Genomic DNA, 22,693 nt, shown 5'->3' with positions numbered 1-22,693 from the left:
GGAAGATGTTGTGCTAACAGTGTATGACTCCTTTAAAACTGCTTTCTCATTCTTAGTGAATGTTAGTGTTCCAGGATTCAAATCATTAGCCAGAGCAATGAGGGAGCTGTAGTCTGGTGGATTAGTGCCAGTGGGGGAGAAGTGAAAACTCTCTCTTCTGGGGGGTGGCAACGGCACAGCGCTTTTATCCTTGTTAACCAATTAGAAAGCAGCAGCCAATGTAAGGTCAAATGACAACAACAAAAATAAGAAATATCATCAGCACAAAGCTTAACAGAATGACATTCCAAATATATGCCTAGGTACATAGTGTTGTTATGTAATTATGATGGTGTACTGTGTCATCTCAAATAGTGAGGAAGTATAACAAGACAATGAGATCCTGACACAACATGACAGGGAACATTAAAAGAGCAGAACAGAAACCTCTTACATGTCAACCTCAGTCAGTCTAATAAGTGAGACATTTTACCTGTGTGGGTGACTTTTTGTCCTGCAGGTTAGGTCTGACACTGCGGAAGCCTTTGGCAGCAAGAGATGAGCTGCTGGCATCTCCATTCTTAAGGCCGTCTGTTACACTGCGTGACCGCCAGGAATCTAAAGACAAATTAAATAATATTAACATGATGGAGCTGCAGTGTGTCTTAATTTGACGTTGGGTCTGGTTTAATATGAGATATTTCAAAGCTCATTTTGTCATGTCATTTTGGGACTACAGATGAAAATTAGCCTTTTGGCTAACTCTGGCATATTTACAGGAATGTTAATTAATATGCACTGTCCCTGAAATAAATACATAAATGTGCAATATTAGGAAATAAACTGAGACATACCCAAGTCTGAAGAGTGAGAATCACTCCCTAGGAAAATAGAGAAGACAAAGCAATAATGAGATGGCTGAATGTGTGGTCACATTCATCCTTACAATAAATGTCAATGCTACGTAAAATGAGCAGACAAAAGGAGAAAAGGGCACAGAGGTGAAAAAAGAAGCACATGACATCGAAAAAACTGCTTTACATTAAAACTTGCATCCTAGTCCAAAGTCAATATTTGATATTATCTTCACAAACAAAGGATAGACATTGTGCTTTTAACCAGCCAGAATCAAGGTAGACAATTATAACCTAGCAATTACAAAGAACTATCTTTGCTTCAGCTTATCTGAATGCATATGCCGTCCACATGATTTAACCTTTAAATGTCTAAAAACTTGAGTGCATGCTTACAATTTGTAATATCTGCAAAAGAGGGGAGGGTACAAATAATGAAACAGCTGCATGCCAAAAACTTTTCTCTCTTTGAGACAAGAACAAACCACCTTTCAAGTACGTTTCAACATCTCTCCAACAGTTTTTAGAGTAAGTCATTTAAACATTCAGACAATTGACAATATTGTCTCATTAGACAATGACATGACATGAAAAGAAATTTAATATAAAAAAGACAGGTGAATGAACAGAACTTAAAACCTTGATAAATCACACATACAGGGAGAAGGATGACATGAAGCAATGTGAGAGCAGGGTAACTGTATATCTTTCAAAGGGAAAAAGAAATACAGCAGGTAGGTACAATATGCCCTATGCTTGACTTGCTCAAATAAAATAGAACCAGACAAAAGAAATCAAAGCACTTTAACAGCAATTAGAAATAAAGCATCCTGCAGACCAAAAATTGCATAGGTATAACCGAGGCAGCCACAGCCAATGTTAAAATATTTTTAAAATGTGCTCAAGCCAAATCAGGTTGTTGAATTTTCCATGACAAGCCACTTACCTCATGTTTTGACGATATATGTTAACCCAAATTACCATTCTGAGCAGTTTGTATTTTAGACATTGGGTAAACGGCATCCACCTCGTGTTAATCTGTGTGTTTGTGAGTGTTAGTACCTGTGGCTAGATTTGGTGAACTCTGGACCCTCTTCATGGGAGAGAGTATGAGTGACAAGGCCACGCTTTTGCGAGTGCATCCTCCGCTATCTGAGAAATCACAGCCAGGCAGGTGATCAAGGAAGCAGAAGCAGAAGCACACATGCACATGCGTGTTCAACAAAACACAAATATAAACAAACAGATGCGTTCAGCCGGGGAACTAATGCAAATTAATTAAGGCAAAGCACATGCATTTGATTTTTAATGCCGCTTATCAGGTCATGGCTCATAAAAAAATATGTGTGTAATTGGAAAATTTAAATTACATTAGCCTGTAATGACCTAATATATGTATGCCAGGGAACATTAGACATTAGTTAATTTTTTACTTCTTCTAAATTAGGTTCTAAAAGTCATGAATACAATCATCACTGTAGTATAACTAAGGCTATCATTAAGCAAACCTTTCCTTTTCAAGTGCTTCCTGATGTATTTGCCACATTTTTGAAAAATCTGCATCTCTCTAATTGTAAGTTGAAACTTAGATCAATTGGTCCTACATCAAACACCTTCCTGTAGTGTTTTTCCTGCCACCACATGATCAAGTTATTTTTGTGGAATTGTCATATTGTAAATACAGACTCCCACTCCCACTGGCAGACAAACAGAGCAGTGGTGTGTGGAGAAAGCTCATTGATGGATTACTCATCACTGGTCCTGCATGAAATACACACTTCAGCTCAGGATGGCTGCCAAGTCTGGGCCAGAGCATTGGAAATGTATCGACAGAGGAATACATAACTGTGGCTAAAAGCTTGCTACGCTTTCAGTCACAATATCCCCAGTTCAAACTGGACCAACACCAAAGTGGTGAAACAGGGTCAAGATTGGTGGACTGAAATGTGTGAATATAAATTTATTCGAATTTTCTGAAAAAGGCAACAAAAGTTACCCATACCAGATAAACGGAAAATGAAAACATAATTATTTGAATGACTCCAGGAATTCCATATGTAGTTTGTACCTGTGTTTATATACACCTACCTGTATTCATATTGAAGCGCACTTCTTACTGATCCACTGCAGGGGGACACACTTTCCTGCAAAACAAAATAAAGGTTTTAGTTCACAATAGTACTGTATTGTACTCACAATAGTTCTGAATTAAATTAAATTGCACACAACAAGGTTAATGGATTTTAAGCAACTAGTTAAACATTTTTCAGAAACCTTACACAACAACACTTGAATTCTCACATATGTTTTTGGTAATCTTGACCCTCACAAGACCAACCTGCTCCATTATAAAGGCAAGATATCAGAAATGTTTACAGAAAACAGCTCCTAAATTCCACCAATATGATATCCACTTGTTTACAATATGAGCAAATTAAGTATTAGGGTACTAACATTTACTCAGAACGACACATTTCAAAGTTAAAGGCCTAAGATCTCTATGCAGCAAAAGATTCATTTAGAAATAAGAATACTGTGTCCTAGCATACTTCAAGTGACTGCAAGTCAGCTAGACTTGTACTCCGGTCACACGTTTTATTTTTTCATCTCAGCGATTTATAAACTGAGGTGTAGATTTCCTGGACATAATTCCAGACCACAGATTGCTTTTCAGCGAATCGTGTGAATTTAAATGGCATCTTGGTCTAATCATTAGACAAAGGTAGCATAGACCTGAACTAAAGTTAGCTTTCGCTCTAGACTTTTACAATATAACTGCATGTTGAAACTCAGTTTCTTTCAAATTAGTGAGCCTTATAGCCAAGTTCATCACAGAGATAAATAACCTAAACGGCACTGACAAATGATACATGTCTTTATCTAGCTATATGGAAGCTCATTTCTTGGAACTGTTACAGCAGAATGTGTGATTGATATGAATGGGGCAAGCATCAAAAGCCACTGACTGCTGCATCGCTGCGTGAATGCATGCACATGTGTGTCATCGTGGGACTTAGTATACATGACAGATACAAGAAAGGACACACTACAGTGGCTGCAGTTGGGATCATAGATGTCTGGAATTTAAATAACTATGACACACATGGTTGACATTGCCTTTCACACACGCAAATGCTGATAAGAACATTTGAGAATGTGTTGGAATGGAAACCTTCTGCTGCTCTAAAACATTGACACTAGCAGTGACATCATTGTTGGGTCAGGTCCAGTGGTTTAAATCGAATGAGATTATCATTATAAAGATTCATATTAATCTGAATAATGATTTTGATTTTAAAATTTTAGCAAAGTAAAGCAATAAAGTGCAGAGATGTCTCAGCTACTACTACAACATCTATCTAAGCCAGCAGGCTCTTCATTCTCCCATATTGAATGTACAAATCCAGCTTAGTCTTTTTGTGTTTGAATGTAATCTGACTTTAAGCCTTTTAGCAAACTGACAGCAAACGACATTTATTACCAGACATCTCTGCTTTGAGCCTCACTACACTTTGACAAGTAAAGTCCTGATAATTGTGGGTCTCATTTACTGGTGCTTATTTTGGAAAAGGAATGCAACCATCTTCTGACATGAATGTGTAAACCGTCTCAGTGGTTGGCTCTGGTGATGAGTGGCACTAGATGGATGGCATAACATAAACCTGTATTTGACATTGATGACATTTTTACAGGCTTCAGATGAGAATATAATACACACGAGAACAGTCATTTCTGAGAACCCTTTTTATATTATAAATGTTATAATTATAACCAAATATTTTTGACAACTGTCGATTGTAACATTTTTCAATATATATTGAATATATATAATATCAATAATCTATCAATCAATAAAAGTTCAGAAAATGTTTAGTTGTTAAATTAGTGTTAAGGAAACCAGGATACAGATCTGTAATTCTGGCTACCCTGGCATCACCATACAAATGCACAGTAGTCTGAAACCTTGTAAATGGGTGCACCCAGTTGGACAGACCAACAAATAGAGATGGCCAAAACCATGTTTGATGGACTTTATTAAAGGGTGCCGCTACAGTGTGTATGATTGGCTCAGAATGGGTACAGCTGGGTGGAATTCTATGTAAATGGGAGAAGGGGGGCACACATATTGTACCAGAGCAAGTGAAGCCTGAGCTCTTCAATGCATCTGCTTACAAGGCTAAACTCTATGCTCTTGCAACAAACATGTCTCAGTATAGTAACAAATTCAGCCATAAGAAACATACTTGTAAGTGCTAGATCTCCTCCTCTCCAGTTATTTATTACAAATACACACTCATTTACACATACTGCTACTTCCTTGCCACCATGCGGATGTTTCCACACAAAGTTAACACTGTTGAGAAGGAAATACTATTACTAAACGACTAAATGAAGCAAAAAATGATGGGAAACTTTCTGTCCCTCGAGACCTAATCCTCACCCTCATCTACTACGCCCCATAAATCTACCCCTGGAAGAAACAGGCACGCACACACACAGGGGTAAATCATGGGTCTGGCGTCGCAGGCTGTCGGCGTCCAAATGATGGTCAGATTATAAACAGCATCATGTTTCTTAGGGGCAGATCAGCGGCGACACAGCAGCTGTGCCCATGGTGTAATGTTATGGCTAGTGACTGGGAAGGAAATGCTCCAGCTCTACACCTCTGAACAACTCTCCCTATTTGTTTGGAAACACTTTTTTCACTTTTAAATACAAACAGTACATCCATCACATTTTAGAATTAATTAGTTAAATGTTTCCAATAATATTCAGCAAGGATTTTCTTAACTGCAATACTTAAAAGTAACGCTGGGAATAGATGTGTCAGATCAAATGATTCCACTGTTTTTAAATCATGAAATAAGGATCGATTCCCAGGGCCTTAAGTAAATGAAAACATGAATAACAAGATTTTCAATTTCTTATCCTGGTTTTAAATTAGGTATGTCAAGTTTCTTTCGAGTCATTTTATTTTCTAACACTGCCGTGGTTTATCTACTGACTGTAATTTAGACATTGGTTGGCCACTCTGGAGACTAGTGTGTATATAATTACTGAGTGTAATGGCTGTGGGACTGCAAATACACAAGTCAGAGGCTGCACAAAACCGTGAAGTTCAGCAATGAGCCCATCAATTCTCATTAGACTGTTGAGTGACCCACTGGGACTCCTTGGTTTTTATCAGTGGACTAATACAATTTGAGCCTTAAATGCATAGGGAAGGAAGCTTGTCCCCTTTTATGTCTGAATAAGATAAAAACAACAGTGTGAGCTTACTTTGAGCTCAGTTTCTCAGTTCTCCGTCTGTCAAGCATTAAAATTGTTGACACCAAATTTGCTTCTGTGAACCAGAGATAAGTCACAGTGGGAATTTCCATGTGCAATCAGTGTCCATGCCTCATTTCAACTCTCAGATGAGATGAATATCAGATGAGAGAGGACCAAAAAGCTGGACCACTGGAGAATGTCCTTAATGAAATGAAGCAATGTATTTGCCAATATTTACAAAAAAGGGTTAATTTAGTTGAGATGTTAAAAAAGAAAACAGAACCCATTCCTGTATGTGACTATCAAAAGAAAGGAAACTCTCCCAGAGCACTGGCCAGGATGCTGTTAGTCACCAGCAGACTGTTTTGGCAGACAAAACAAGTGTCTAGAAGCATATATTATCAGACTTTAGTCAGAGCTGTTGGATTTTTTTTTCTCCACATCCTAAAATTTCAGTGCCATTCACCTAAATAAATGAAAATGTCCATCAGAGAGGGGAGAGGACATCTCACAATCTTCTGTGCAGTTTTATTACTCTGAAACCTTCTTCTTTTTGCCTCATAACAGTGCGGTATGGCAGCTGCACTAAGTCATCAAGCTCTCAATGGACGACCAGTAGAAGGTCAACAGCAGATCTGTGTCCAGATTGTACTTCCTGAGGACCCTCAGAAAGTGTAGCATAAATAATAATAATAATTATTATTATTATTTACTTATTTTGAATTATAGTGCATGTGATTAATGGCTAAGTTTTATGGGACATATGTTATGACTCCATCAATCAATCTGGATTACACCAAAATTAGCTTGTAAGAGTTTGATGACAACGATGACTAATACAGTCACTTGACATGGGGAACGATGAATAAAAATAGATTCTGAAGTTTTCTAAATGAAGCCCTTCCCACCACTGTTTGGATCATCTAGTATTTACATGAGGTTTGACATATATAAACAAGATTTTTCAATGCATCACAGAGTAAACTGAGTACACTGTGACAGACTGATTAGTATGTTTTGTTTACTTAATTAAGATTAAGAAAACCTTTAATGTCAATATTAATGTGAAACTAATAAAATGGTTAAACAAAGCTTTGTATATGTGTGTGTGTACACTTGTGTAAAATCAGCAGGAGAGAGTGAACAGTGAACAGTCATTAGAGATAAACTGAATATGGCCTCAAGGGTCTTGACCCTGGAGTGGTCACTCTGACTGAGACATACTCAGAGGATGTCAACAGATTAAGCTCCTTAGCAAATCTATTTAAAGACCTAAAAGGCCTATAAGTCATCTTATAGACATGCTATTTTCAGGCCCTTCTGTGTCTGCTGCTGCAAACGTATTGATTGAAAAAAATACAAAAGTCTGAGTGAAATGATGAGAAAAGTGATATTCTTTAGTAAATGTCAGTGATTTAATGGGAATAAAACTAAAGCACAAAGCAGAGCAATCTGTAAACTCAAACTGCAGGAAGCAGAGAAAACAAATCCCTTTTTAACAAGGAAGCAGAATGTCCCTGGAGATCCAGCATAAAACTCAGTTGGGACATGGCTGGCCTGAAACCATACTGAAAGGGATAGTGACCCATCCAAAAAAGGCAGAATGTAGAATTGCTTCATTCCTTAATTACTGAATTGGAGCCAAGCTATTTCAGTGGTGCATTTTTGTGGTAGAAATGTGGGGAGTGCAGGGATGTGGTGAGAAAAAAAACGGAAGAGCTTATGAGTAAACAGAGTCTACCCATCTCTGCCTCTCATCTCTGCCATCTCTGCAAATCTCTGCCTCAAACCTCTCATTCACACGAAGCACAAAGCTACTTGTTAGATGCAGGTCATTTTACAAGGAATGTTTTATCAGTGCCATGTAACTGTTCTACCAGCATATTATTGCCACTAGTTGAACAACAGCCACTTGCAACAAAGTCTCAGTTATCAACCTTGTTTGTTCAACCTTGCCACTCATTAGCAGACCCCCCTCTGGCTGTATGAATGGAGATCAACACAGTGACCCTGCGTGCCCACTCACTGCCTATACTGCAAACAACAGAAGGCCGTGTGTTCTGCAGATTGCATCACAACCCCACTAACGATCAGACCCACTGGCCTGAGAGCACTAATGCAATTATGTAACACAAACCCTGGCACTGTGAGTCTGGTATACGGGTGAAGAAGAATGAATTGGATGTGACAATTTGTGGGTTTGTTATTTTATTACTCACTATATAGAACTTGGGATGCATTTGGTATACTGCTCTGATGTTCACAGAGAGGAGATTACAGAAAAAAAACACAAGGAGACAGAAATGAAAAAAAAATAAGGAAAAGAAAAATTGCATAAATCATTTTTGTGGAGAGAAGACATGATACAGAGAAGTTTATTTTTGAAGCAAATAGATAATAAATAGCATTCTATTACAAAACTAGTAATGAGATAAAAGTGTATTGTTGCTGCCTGGCAAAGGCCATCTGGGAACATGGCATCATCAGTAAACAATACTTTTAGAGCTTCCACTGTTTCATGTCTACTTGTCAAAGATTACAGTGAGAATTATCTCATAAAAGGTATTAAATACAAAACAGAACACAAGGCTTCAAATCATCACAAACAGGAACCAGCTAATATAGCCACAGTTACAGGGAGATAATAGGACGAGCAAATGGAAGGACAATGCTACGCAGAGCTGAAATGTCAAAGCAATTTCAAAGATGAAGCTTGAGTTTTTCCCGACTAGACATTTTGATGTAGTGTTATAGCTGGCCTCCAGTTATGGCTTCAGCTTTTTACATTGCTGAGTGAAGGGAGAACAACTGTCGGTCAGCTTGGAATCTTAAACACTCATGATGTTTAGGCTGAAATGCTGTCAGCTGAAGACAAATCTAACAGCTACATTTTAAGCTCATAAAGCAGCGTGAACTCTATAAAAGTAACAAATAGTCTTCCTAAAATGATTTCAGGGTAATGAGCTTTATGAGCACTTCATGCCAGGATTTTTATGGCTGATAAATGACACAATTACCATCTAATGCAGTACTAGAAAAGATCTAGAGCACAGATCAATCACATTCCTAAAAGGATTAGGAGAGCCCACTGACACTACAGTGCATTTGATTCCATGTGTTGCATGTTTGTCTTAATTAAGAGTCTTTCGGGGGAATGCAGTAATGACCCTTTTCAAACAAAGACTGTATCTAGAGAATGAGGGAATATGATGAAGCTGCAACAAATAAATTAAATCCTGAAAATTCAGCTAAATTCCCTGTAAACAATGAAGAAGATTCGGTTTTCCCCAAAGATGCCTAAAAGATAATAATGTATGATAGTTTGTGATATCTTATTCTGTGTAAAAGAAATGTAATATGCTACACAAAAAGGTGTTGGTAAAAAGTAGACTAAATAGTTTGAGAATGGGTTTTCATTTGAGGTCAGAGGTAGGCTCGAGGAAAATGCCTATCAGCTGCGGCTAAGATTACATTCCCCATACATAGTCTGGATTCCCCAGGTACCAGTGTTAAGTGTCGAGCATGAAGATAAGAGGAACTTGATTAGCAGGGGTGCTATATTTACTGCCATTAGACAGGGCCTTTTAACCTCCAAGGTGGTCAGAAACATTGGAAAGATCAATCAGTAGTCTGAGTAAAATACACAAAGTATTATAATTTGTTAGAAACAACCAAATAAACTGTCCAATTCACACACAAAATAAGATTTAAAAATATGACCATTTCTCACTGATTAGACAATAAAGTCAAACAGTACCGATTTTAGCTTTTGTAATGCACAAGTACCCCATTTTCTTCTGTTTATATACAGTAGTTCCAAATATAAAGCCATTACTCATATTATTGTACTGGACATCAGATGGAATGAAAAAGATGTAGATTTTTTACTGCAAATATTCTACCTATTCACATAAGAAAACAATTCAAGACTTTTGTTAAAGCAACACATCAATAGTTGTCCTTTTGTATATCAGCTTTTAAACAAATATACAGCATCAGTAAGGAATGAGGAAGAAGAGGGTCTCAACGGAGACAGCAACAGAAAGAGTTGCAGCTGCAACCTCAAACAACACTACTTCTGCAAAGCTAATTGTACATAGCTCAAAAGATTATGGTAATTTAGGAAATATGAATAAATAAATATGTGTTCAGTCTCATTCCAGCAATACTTATTACACCTGCCAGTACTGGTGATCCAGCCTAGAAATCCCATCTATATCTTATACCCTACATCTAAGAGCACAGTTGAGCTTTGGATTAATTATTTATATATATATATGAATTTACCATGAAAAAAGGGGCTTCCTGTGACGAGTTCAGAAGTGCCGGACAAAGTACCTCTCTGTATGTCAGATACAGAGGAAAGTGAACCAAGCGGCCCGTGCTGCTAAGCGGAGCTGGGAACCACCCCTTACTGTGTACCCAAGGGGTCAAGGTGACATTCCACAACACCTCTGAGACTGGCCTAATGGAGGGATTGTTGCATGGCTTTTGTTGAATGGAAATAAGAAACCATGAAAAAGGCTGTAACAAGAGATGGAAGTACGTAAAAGGGATGGATGGGGAAAATAAGATACTGGGGCAAAAATTGTAGGAAGGAAAGAGGTTAAGGGAAAGAAGACAGAAGCTCTGGAACACAGAAATATGTCAATTTGTGTTTTGTGTGCATTTATTTCAAGCGGGTTCTTCTCAGTTAAAATGCCAGAGTCATACATAAATCTTTTCAAACCCTCAAAATTGTAATCTAAGTTATTTGCTGATGCTATTTCTGAGGTGGCCGCGGTGACAACCACTGTTTTTTGTTTGACACAATTTCCCCTGTCCACTGTCACAAAAGACAGAAATTCCACACTTGGCCTATAATTGTGGCTTTGGCAGAACAGTTAAATACAATTCCCTTTTGGTGTATGGGTTGTAAAATCTATTCAGATCTCTTAATTTGCATTCTGTTTAAAGCATCCAGGATTTTCATAAAAAGCAAATTAAGACAAACTTGACTAAAAGGGTGCTAGGATATGTACATGAATTTAAATGTGATTTTAAAGAAAAACATTTCATATGGGTAACCTAAAATAGAAGGGTCAATTAAATTATTTATTCCATCCCAGTCAATAACTTAAAGGATTCATTGTCATCCTGCGTTTAGCCATAAAAATGTGATCACCAATGTAATGTAACCTCACAACCGCAAACCCTTCCTCCCCAAATAACAATGTGCAGGTGCTACAGTCTTCAAGCATATGAAATTATGAAACTTAACTCTTACCGTCATAAAACCAACAGACTGAAGACTTGCAAAGAAGAGTCAGGCATAGGTAAACAGGAGATTCTTGTTCCTTTTTCTTCTTTTTCTTCTTCCCTCTGCTCAGGTCAGGCTGTATTCCCAGATCTCACCCCGTTTAATGCCTGGGAAGCACAGAGACAACAAAACGAGGAGAAAGTTAGTGAGAGAGCCAAAGAGAGGGAGTGACAGGGAAAGAGAGTTCCCTGTTTGGGTGAAGCAGTGATCAGATACGGCTATTTTCAGACTCAGGCATGCTGGTCTATGAGACTGGAAAGTTACCCCTCAGTGTAGATGGGTGGGGGCTAAGTGACAGGGCTGACTATCTCTATTTTACCACATGCACACATATTTACATAGATGTATACCACAGTATATGCACTTATGGTCCCGAAGACATTCATGCATACTCATACTGCATAAACACCAATGCATTCACACACACACATCAGGTGAGTGCACCTTTGAGAGTAGCAGCAAGCATGAGCAGACTCCATACACCCATCCCTGAGGTTTTAATGTTACATAGTGTCTTGCGTCATCAGTGTGCAGCTATGTAAAGAGGCCTTCTCCACATGGAAACTGAGAAGTGTCAAACTGTTCTCACATGAGATTTTCTTTCACTTTCTGCTGCTGACATCCTGTCAAGAAGACTCGCTCAGAGATGTGCAAACGAACACGTATGACACACACTCACTTTTTCTCTTAAACTATGTGTTGTCAGGCTGTATATATATATATATATATATATATATATAAAAACACGCATTATGTGTCCACTCACTTGTGTCATTAATAATCGTCCTGCTGTGTAATCCATATAGGAATGTATATTTGGAAATGACCACACACATACACACACACACAGGCTGAATATACACAGGAGAGAGGTCAGCCAGAAGCACCTCTAGACCCCAGACTCCCTGCTATTCTCAGAATGATGATGTAACTACTGCTATTAGCATCTCATATTTAGAACCTGGATACCTAAAACCAGATGGGCAGCTACTGTGCAATATGCTATTTGGACTAAATCTACCCCCTCCTATTTAAACCTGTACTTAACAATAAAGAAACAAAAAATGAGCGGTGGAGTTCAGAAGGCATTCTGCTGTCATTAGTAAAGGGAATTTACTAACCGATGATAATGCAGTTCCATTAGGTGAAGTGGTGAGTTGTTTTCCCTAGAAAAACACATAGCCAAAACAAATCATGAGTCATGGTGACGCTTACTGATGTTTAGTTTGATTCAATTTCAGCTTCATTCAGTGAAGCACCAAGCTGACATTACTTTTACTTTTACTACATTTTTAATTGGGCATCTAAAAAACAAACAACAATAAGTCTGCCTGGGTCAGAAAACAGTATTTTAGTAAAACCCATACCTAATGGTACAGCACACAAACTCATTCACTAACTCAGCCAAGTGTCAGTCTGTTGCCAACCTTTAAATCAAATGCAGATGGACTTGGCTGAGTTGTCACTATCAGTGCCTGCTGTCATCGTGCCAGTGATGAAGTGGTAATGTAAAAATCCCATCTACACAAGCACGAATGTCTCCAATGATAAGTAACACTCCTGCAGCTATGTCTCTCAAACCCCAAGCTTTGGCTCTTCCTAAAGCACACTGCAGTGATCAGTGTGTCAGCAGACATGATTAAACAGCAGCTGGCCTTTAGAACCTTCTGTTCACGTGCCAAGGATCACTGAGGTATGGTGAAAAGCTGACAACTGACAGGTGCTAATGATGTAACCTTGAGGCCAAAATCAGTATCAGGGGGCCAATAAAGTCCTGCCCTAAGTCCTCTTTTCAACTACAGACTTTATCCTATAACCCACATGTCACTTCACAAAAAGATGGGCAGCACTGACATCTGAACAAACATCACAACTACTTTCTGATGGGTGTGACTTTATAGTTCTGGTTGCAATCCATTATCCATTATTTAAATTCACCCTGACTTGAATGTGCATGCTCTACCAAGATATGCATGTGAAGGAATGATTTATAAAAACAATTAAAACCAACACGACACAGCCGTAGCTTTGGAATGATCTCATTAAAGCTCCAGAGCAAACTATTTTTATAGCCACTGGCTGACACAAACTCACACTCAAACGCACCGACACTTTGACCTATGAGCCATTCCGGACTACAGTAGCCGCGTCGACATGGTCTCACCCATACAGTTTCAACACCTAATTCATTATCAGCTTCTGCAGTGCTCTGCCATTCCCAGTTGAGTAAGTGGCCAGATATAAAAAGCAGAAGAGCTGTGCATGTAGTGTAGTGCAAGTGTCACTTGCTTGAAAACACTTAAACCCAGGATTCACAAAAAGGAAAATAATATCCACAAACGCAGCCATACAGGTAATGTGACAGACATTTAGAACACGTACAGTTAGAATGGAGTATTGCCTTTTCGAATGGTGTATCGGACAAAGTATACATTTTAGATTTACCTGTTATAATGCATCATTAGCTGTATATGTCTGCAGTGTAGCCACACCTACATGTGGTATAATGGAATGAAAAAACTGCTATGAGAACTGTTTCTTTAAGTGAATACTCAATTTACCATAATTTGTTCAGCACCTGACAGCAATGTCTAATCAGGAATGTGCTTGCTAATTTTGACCAAAGCAAGCATCCAGGTCCCAGCTGTGCCAACAAAAGTATGGACTTGCACTGATGCCTCCTGCCTTGCACGCCGACCCTACTGCTGCTGATAAACTGTCTGTTTTTAGTGCTGATTTCTTATTATTAATTGCTGACATTAAAACTTTTGGGCCATATGCATAAATGTATGTCACTCTCTTTATTTAAAAAATGCTTTCTCAGTCACATGTTATATAAAAGGTGCAGGCTTGTAAAATTCAGAGAAAACTGTCTGCTCTGGAAAGCTCTGAGCCCAGAGCAGCAGAATTTAGATAACAGGTAGCAAAATGATGCTTGCATTTTGTATCTAAGCAGGGAGCAATGCTGCTAACAGTAATGATGAAATATGTAACCTTTATCTCATGAAAGTGGCAGCACCTGTAGGCAACACACACAGGGGTGTACCAGTGGTACCAAAATGAGCAATGCAGCAACAGGAGGGGGGGGATGTTTAACAACAGAAATCAACGTAACCGCTTCTGTGATGTCACATATATTTTCTTGTAAAATGTCCGGCGTATTCAGTATCACTATTCTTGGCACATGCCTATTATTTGTTTACATGTATAGCTCCATCATCGTACAGGCTACCCACTGGATGATCTCTGTAATAGAGATTGACGCCAGTAACTGACTCCTCAAACTAGATGTTCTATTGGCTCGTCAGCCCATCTAGTGGTACAAAGTGCTGTTACACAATGCTACAATCCATGGACTGCTTGTTGACATGCTGACTGAAGATAATGCAACACAGAAAGACATTAGACATAACATTATATTGGTTCTCACATTCTGTTGTTTTCCTTTTTTTACATTTGTTTTTTAACATTTTGAACAATATAACAGACTGTTCCTTTAATAAATAGATTAATTGAGTTTCTTATGTCTCATTCTGGCTTAGACTTCAAGAATAATTGATCACAGTCAAAAAAAGTCAACATTTTAGAAAAAAACGGCTCTGCAAGGAGTGTGTTTTATCAGTGTGAGCCTAAGATTTAGGTAAGCTTTTCACACACCGCTTGAGCCATGACATCAGCCACTGAAAAAGGGCAGAGACAGAGGGAGACAAAGAAGGAAACACAGCAGAGGGACAATGAGAAAAAGAGAGGGCACCAAAACAAAGAAAGCAAACAGCCATGGAAAATTAAAAAAGGGGAGATAAAGTAGCAGTGAAAGAAAATGAGCTGTGAGAGTTACACATTCTACTTTCACTAGAAAATATGTTACGTTCTCCTATTCCCTGATGGCCTGCCTTGATCCCCTTTCCGTCATTCACACTGTCTCTCCTAGTAACTCTAAACTGTCCGGTCAACGCCAACAGAGACATACTTTTATGGTTCATTGACAATCAAAATGCTATGTTCGCTCATTAAGTGTGTATATGCAAGAGGGTCCCCTTGAGAGACTGATAGAATCCAACTGTTGCTCGTCATATTGCTTCTGCCATGTTGCTTTCTTGCTGCCAGACACAAGCGCGTGGAAATACACAAAGTACTCCATCAAAAGCACCGTCTACAGACATGCTCACAGGTAGACAGGTAGGCCTCACTGGGAGTGGTATGAGGTTCCCGGAGTGATAGTGTTACACTTTGTGCACCCTGGACACCTCCCCACTCTCCCCCTGTTCACCCAGCATTCAAATAGCTCTTACAGATACCATCCATTGCTGCTGGCCTTCCTCATTACATCACCCTTTTATAACAGACACTGCCAAAGAAAATGCAAGGCTTGTCTACAGCTGCAGGAAACACAGGCAGACAAGCAACAGACTAGTGTTTTGGTTCTCATCCTACCCATACACTGCCCATGAGAGACTAGTTGATCTTTAATGGAAGATGAACACAAATGCTGCAGTAGCAGGAATGAGAAAAAGTCCAATAAGGATTTTACAGTTCTCTTGTGAGGCATCAGCCTTCATAATACACCGACAGCACTAGCAAACTTGTTAAGGGAAATGTCATCAAATAAAAAGGTAGCTCCAGAGGAACATTAAACCTTCAGACTTTCTCTAATATTTAGGCAAGATTGATCTGGACATATACAAACTAAGGTTATCACATAGGATTTTGTTTTCGTTTTAACAGATACTGCAAAATATTGTACTGCACCACTGTAAGAGCAAGCTAACAATAGAGATTATCCTAAGCATGTAGAATTTAGGTTAAACGGATATTTCAATTCATGTTTTAACAAAAGGCTGTGACGTTTCGTAGCCTATATATTTCGTGCTTAAAGTTTTTAACTACTATTATTAAGCAAGATTTCTCTCCACAGCTTTAAAGCTTGTGGTTTCATCATTTAACATCCTCCCAGAGCCGACCGCATCTTTCTCTAATGCACTGGAAACAGCAGTCCACTGGAATGCACTTTAATGGTAACAGAGACGACCTCACCGCATCCCGCATAAGCTGACTCATTTGCTCAGGTCTCGCTGATTACAAGCGCAGGGTCACTGTTGCTGGTAATGCAGTGACAAACACTTTTAAAAAGCAGCTTGTTTACCAGCTTACACACCACGACATTTAGCCACGGGTCAGCTCCGCTCCGCTGCAGCTGCTAACAGCAGCGCGGAGGGAGACACATTAGCTCCACAACAACACAGCTAACACTTACCTTAAAAAGACTTCACACTCGAGACATTCCGAAACACGCCGTCAGGTTTATCAACCTCTCCCCCATGTGAAAGTCCTCACTGGGACAAACACTGACACAAACACAGCGGGCTGAGCTACAGCAGTTAGAGAGCTAGTGTCCGTGTGATGAAACCGTACACCTGTTTTTTCGACGCGCATGGATGTTGCTGCCGGTGTGTGGGTAAGCTAACTACAGACAGCTCGCTCTCTTGAGGGGAGGTCACAGGGCCGCTGTAAACAACTCAGAGAAGCTGTCCGGTCAGATTTTCTTCACAATCCTCCGAGGAGAGCAGAAGGCAGGCGGCGCGGCGGTGGCGCGGCACGGTTAAGTTACCGCGTGTCCTTCTTTGACTACATGCGGCAGCCGCACCGCGGTCCCAACTCTCCCGACTCTGAAGCCTGTCCACAAATGGGCTGATTCTGCCTCCGTTTCCGCTTTTATTATTACTGAATGATGCCGTGGCTTCGTGCGCAAAATGGCCTCTGTTATTTCCATTCAGCAACAGTCTACCGCGAGCTTTTCATTGGGTCCTCCTGTAGCCATGGCAACGCCCGCGGTTCAATCAGTGCTCTTAGAGGACACACAAACACACACACATCCACAGATCCACAGCAGGCCTATGCTGACAAGAAGGTGCCAGTTTACCTTGCGTCTGCGGCAGCCCACTGGCCTCTTCTAATATGTGCTGCTAAAAGTGTGTGGAGGCTACACACTGCACAATAATACAGTCAGGCTTAATAGACCCTAATGTTAGGGAGTGATTCACAGAGCCATGCTAGGAATAAGCTACAGCTGTGCCAAAATGTGTTTCCCTGGCAGCATATCATGTTGTCATCAAACTATTTCAAGGGACATTTTAAGCTATTAATAAAGTACAATTAAATTATAGATCTTCCTCATTTTAAAAGTGAATGCTCAGAGGATAGTGTTACACACCTTCATTACTATGGGCTGAAGTGCTGTTTAAAGGCTTCACATCCTCATTGTTTAAAATCATGTTTTCACCTGAGCTCTTGTCATCCACTTTAATATGGTTTTAATAAAGACTACATACATTTCACTGATGCTTGTGTGATGTTCTTTTCTTTGTTGCTGACAGGGATGATCAAATGTGGTGGTAGCTGAATCCTGTAATAATCTGAATCTGATTTATATCAGCGCTGATATTCTGGATGGATGGTTGGTTGGGTGGTTTTTACACACTATATTTTAAATGAAATCTGACATTGTTGCAGTGAGCTCTGCTGCCCTGGCTGGGAAAAAGCCAGAAAGTGAATGATGGGTTTGTCTTTTTAAGTGTTGCCCTGTAACAGAACTGTATGTGTTTTACTCTGTCTTCGTTAAGCAGAGCAGCTGAACCATGTCTTGATTTTTGATGGCTTAACTGTGGAATTCTCCCCCTCTGTGTGTCTCGCGCTTTCACACAAGCTATTAAATTATTCACAGACTAGATCTAATCCTTTATAGCCAATGCACATTGTTCAGCCTTACTCTATCTATCTATCTATCTATCTATCTATCTATCTATCTATCTATCTATCCCTTTCAGCTCTTTGTTTTCACACTAATATAATCACATCATCATCATGTTTGCACTTCTTTAATGATGCCGTGCTTTAAATTTTTATAATAGAAGTTAATCAACAATTCATGTCATAACCTAGGTCACGCTAACATCAAATATCTGGTGTTAAAGCTAGGTGCTATTTCATTGTTAACACATGCACAGCGAGACCTTTTCTTCTATCAACTTTAAAGGTGTTCAAATTTAGACTGTTATTGATAGCTGACCTTTGTGAGGTGTCAGCGAGACCACATCTGTGAGTGTGTATGTGTGCACACGCTCTTGTGAGTGAGCATGTGTGCATGCATTTGGTCTTTTATCGCCAGCTCTTATGTGCAGTATGGGGTAGTCCTTACTGAATCTTACTGTTGTCAAGAGGGTGCCTTTTTATAGGTGGCATGATAGACATACTATCAGGCATGCATTCTGATGGGGCCAGGGTAGATGATGTCGATACATTATGTCTGGTATGCTGATATGCTCTGGTGATACTGGTGTAGACATATTGAAGGCAGAGCTGCAGGGCCTCTGTGTGCACACTATAAAGGACACAGGCCTCCAGGACTGTGTAACTACATATAGGTGCAGGAATCTTTACCAGACGCCTCTGAGAGTTAAGAATAGGTTTTAAGCATTTGTAGTAAAGATGGCCACCATTGTGCATCATTCATTTAGTGCAGTCAGGTGTTGACGTGAGTACAGCCCAGAAGCTGGCCTTGAAAACAAGATATACTGATGCATATAATCATGACTTTACAGTCTGAAGCAAGGCCCTGAATCCATACTAGACCCCATCTAAATGCAACTGCAGCTTACAATATTTACTTCTAATGGCCACTGCCACATTTATTCAACCGCATCATAGCTGCAATTATCTAATGTCCAAGCCCTAACATGCATTACCAAAGCCCCCTAACAGCCTCTCTTAGAATAGCCCACAACAAACAACAGCAAGCTGGCACATAGATCTTGTGAGAAAATAACTCTTTTATCTGAGCAGTGCCACTCTGTCTTTCCACTGTTGCTTTCCAAAGAGATCCACATTTGGAACAGCTGATACTGGTGTCCACTCATCTGGCCAATGTTAAAGTAGCACAGTGGTGCTGAATGAGTGGATGGCATATGAGTACACGAGGACATTGTCTGGCACTGACGTAATGCCACCTCCACTTCCATTCCAGACTCTCTCTGATGTCTGAGAGCTGACCAGATGAAATGCCTTAGCAAATCTGCTAGAGGTTGCTGATGTGGAATCCTGCGTCATCGCTCTGTTTAGCAGTGTCACTGAAGAACATTTATCCATGACCAACTTTTAGCCATTTAAATGTGTGCTTCTTTGTTTTATATTCTTTTTCTACATTTGTTTCAGCTGGTAATGGGACAGCACCTTATGAGGAATGATTAGTACATTTTAATTACAGCATGCAGCCCATTTCTTTGAGTAATTATGCAGATAGTTGTTATATGTCACTGGAAGTGAGCATTGTCTGAGGAAAATGGAAAACGGAAATGGAAATGGCTCTGTTGTTCAATCATCCCAGAATGTGTTTTTAAAGCATCTGATTTAAAACCTTCTATCTACTAACTACACTAATATCTTCCCAGGATGGAAGCAGATCAGTGGTCGCCATTTGACAGTGATGTAGAAATCATTGCTGCTATGAGTCACTTATTCAAAGGTCAAACACTCTGACTTCAACTAAGAAGACATTCTCTATATTCAACAGCTGGACTATATGGGAGCATGTTAGTGCATTGCTGTGGTAGGTTTTCTAAATGGCTTCTTCTACCTCAGTCATAGACTCATACACTGATGGAATACAAAGGACAACACACTTTGTCAACCAACCATCCTTTATCCAACATCTAATTTCCACAACACCCTGGCCTCTGCTCTGTAAGTGTTATTTATCAATCAAATAGAATGAACAATGCCAAGGCAAAAACGTCAATGCCACAATGACTCCTGTATTTGTGTGAAAAGCTGGTACTGCAGTGTTGGCAGTGAATGCTGACACAACAGAACAGCGAAAAAGCGAAGAAGTTGACGAATGACAGAAAATTTCAAATGACACTAAGAGGTACGAAGAGGAGAGAGAGGAGGAGAGGAGTCACAGGCTAAATTTTAACTTGTCATTTTGACATCATCCTCTTAACCTGACAGGAACCTGAACTGCATTGGAATGTATATTATTGCTGTGAAAGAAGACTGGAAGCCAGGTCACTGAGATTAAAATTAATAAAGTTTTAATGTTTTAATTCTTGGAGTTTTTATTAATAAAATATATATATAACATATTTTTCAACTCAGTTCCAATTGTGTTGAAGATGTTTGGCATATAGGCTGCAGGCAGTGAAAGAAGATGCAAGATTAAATTAATCTTCCATAATATTTTTTGCGCACATCTTTTTCAATATTGTAATGTAGCTCAAACACATTCAATGTGCTGACTTAGCCAGTTTAATTATCTATAAATTTGGACTTAATACTCCTAACAGGCTCCGTGTTTGGTCTACCTAAAGTGCTTGTGTAGTCCTTAAAACTCCAGCAATCAATATTTTCTATAATAACAAAGGATAACATTACAATGTGTACTATGGAAATGTATAGTGACAGAGAATTAGACCTGACTCTGCAGAGCCATTGACGTTTAGAGGATATTTTAGTGCACTGATTTGACTGTACTGACCCAAGAGTCAGATCCCCACTGCGTACTACAGTATCTGTACAAGAGTGAAGCATTCCAGCTGCAGCACCGTCAACTGACACTTTACTTCTATAAAGAATAAACATTGTAATCATGACACAACGGGATGCTTTTTGGTTCATTGCTGATGTATCCTCTTGTAATTTCCTGAAGTGTGAAACTACACAGGAGCATAACAAACAGTTGTCTTTGGACCTGAGGGCTCTTACATAATGAGTGAATAAGGAAACTCTGTGTTGCTTAACTTAAAATAGTAAGCCTTATTAAAAATATTACTCAGATCTTCTACAACATTTCATGTAGCCTTTCTGAATATCCTGAAGATATTTGGGATGTACACTGTTGAATGTCCTCACTGCACCTTCTAAATCAAGCTACAGCATGGCTCATGAATGAATAGATGGTTTGAATTTAAAGATTTTTTTGATAGGACTACTCAAACCCAACTCTAAGCTTCTTCTGTTGGACTGAAGAAAAAAAGGAGATTTCAACTTTCTCATTAATTTGACATATTGTGGTCAAACGTGTTGCCAACGTGTTGGTAGCAGTGTCAGCCTGTAAATCTGTTGTTTGATCAATAGGTCCAATTTTGATCTAGACTAAAATACAAGTATTGAATACAGAACCATTAGTTTTGGAACAGCTCCACAGATATGACGTTGGTCTTTTTAGGTCAAGGTTACAGTGGCAATATCTGTTTGATAACAATATTATGATCAAGTTCATCAATCTACAAAAAAAAAAAAAATCCCAGCTTGTCTGGAGCTAATTAGCAAAAGACAGTGTTGTACTATAATAATGAGCACATTTCATATCTTCAATTGCAAACTTGATATTTTGAGTGCATGTACATTAGCCAGTCAAATTTACTATCATCATTTTGGGTGCATTCACAAGCTCCATTTGTACTGCATTAATACATTCTGCGCTTTACAGAGACATCATTTGAGTGATAATACCTGTGGTCTTCTCTGTACTTCCATAAATATGATCTGTTATTACCCTTATTATTATATGCCCTGATATCGCAACACCTAATCTGTCTCTTGGAGCTTACCACCACATCCACCTCTCTCCTTTTCCTTATCGGGGCATGAAAGGAAGGCTGAGTAGTGTGTGTGCGCCTTATGCAACATAACTTCATTTTTCCCACGTGTGTCCACCACGCTGATAGGCGGCCTCTCTGAAACACATTCCTAATATTACTCTGCACTTCATACACCTCAATAACCTTCGCTGTGGGTATGCCAGGCCTCTCCTGTGTGCCTGCTGAGTGGATTGATAAGTGGAGTTGTGGCTGATGAAACTCTGCATAGCTGCCTGCTGATGTGATGTCTGCCAGCATGCTGCCAAGCAGAGCAGGAGTGACAGTGAGCCTCAACCAACATCAAAAAGACCAAATCAACATGTACATGTAGAGATCAGAGAGTGTGAAGGGAAAGGGGGTGAAATTATGCAGAGCAATTTAAAAGTGAGAGTGAGAGTGCTAGTTAACTGGCAGTTGGCTCATTGTTGCACGTACATTCAGGTGTTAATGCAGACTAAACTGTGATGCTGTTTTTTTCTTTTAAAAGAAAATATTTTACGGAGTTTGAACCTTTAAATTACACAGGCTTCATGAATACTGTTATTTATTTTTTTTTACTGCAATTAGTTATTGTTTTTCAAGTGAACAAAGCAGTCTAATAGTTTGTGCTCCATATGGAGATGTGACCTTATACAACTAATTCTGTGACAAAAGTG

At 39.3% G+C, this 22,693-nt stretch overlaps 1 protein-coding gene across 9 annotated transcripts in view; it reads right to left on the bottom strand.

Annotated features, from left to right (window-relative positions):
* sorbs2a (sorbin and SH3 domain containing 2a) overlaps positions 1-17,190 on the bottom strand; it is a 40,357-nt gene extending 23,167 nt beyond the window's left edge. For 3 of the 9 annotated variants that reach the window (XM_028400142.1, XM_028400173.1, XM_028400182.1), the window contains exons 1-5: positions 16,658-17,189; positions 11,371-11,510; positions 2,922-2,977; positions 834-860; positions 473-597 (exon numbers count right to left, since the gene is read on the bottom strand). In XM_028400142.1, the coding sequence (XP_028255943.1) occupies positions 473-597; positions 834-860; positions 2,922-2,931 (162 nt within the window). In that variant the 5' untranslated portion in view covers positions 2,932-2,977; positions 11,371-11,510; positions 16,658-17,189. Of the gene's footprint in view, positions 1-472; positions 598-833; positions 861-2,921; positions 2,978-11,370; positions 11,511-12,524; positions 12,570-16,657 lie in introns of all 9 variants that reach the window. The other 6 variants (XM_028400158.1, XM_028400167.1, XM_028400190.1 and 3 more) reach the window with 4 other exon arrangements.
* Positions 17,191-22,693: the final 5,503 nt, after the last annotated feature.

This window comes from Parambassis ranga, chromosome 1, assembly GCF_900634625.1.
Source record: "Parambassis ranga chromosome 1, fParRan2.1, whole genome shotgun sequence".
In the NCBI taxonomy this organism is placed as follows: Eukaryota; Metazoa; Chordata; class Actinopteri; family Ambassidae; genus Parambassis; species Parambassis ranga.
This window is presented reverse-complemented; position numbering and strand designations above follow the sequence as displayed.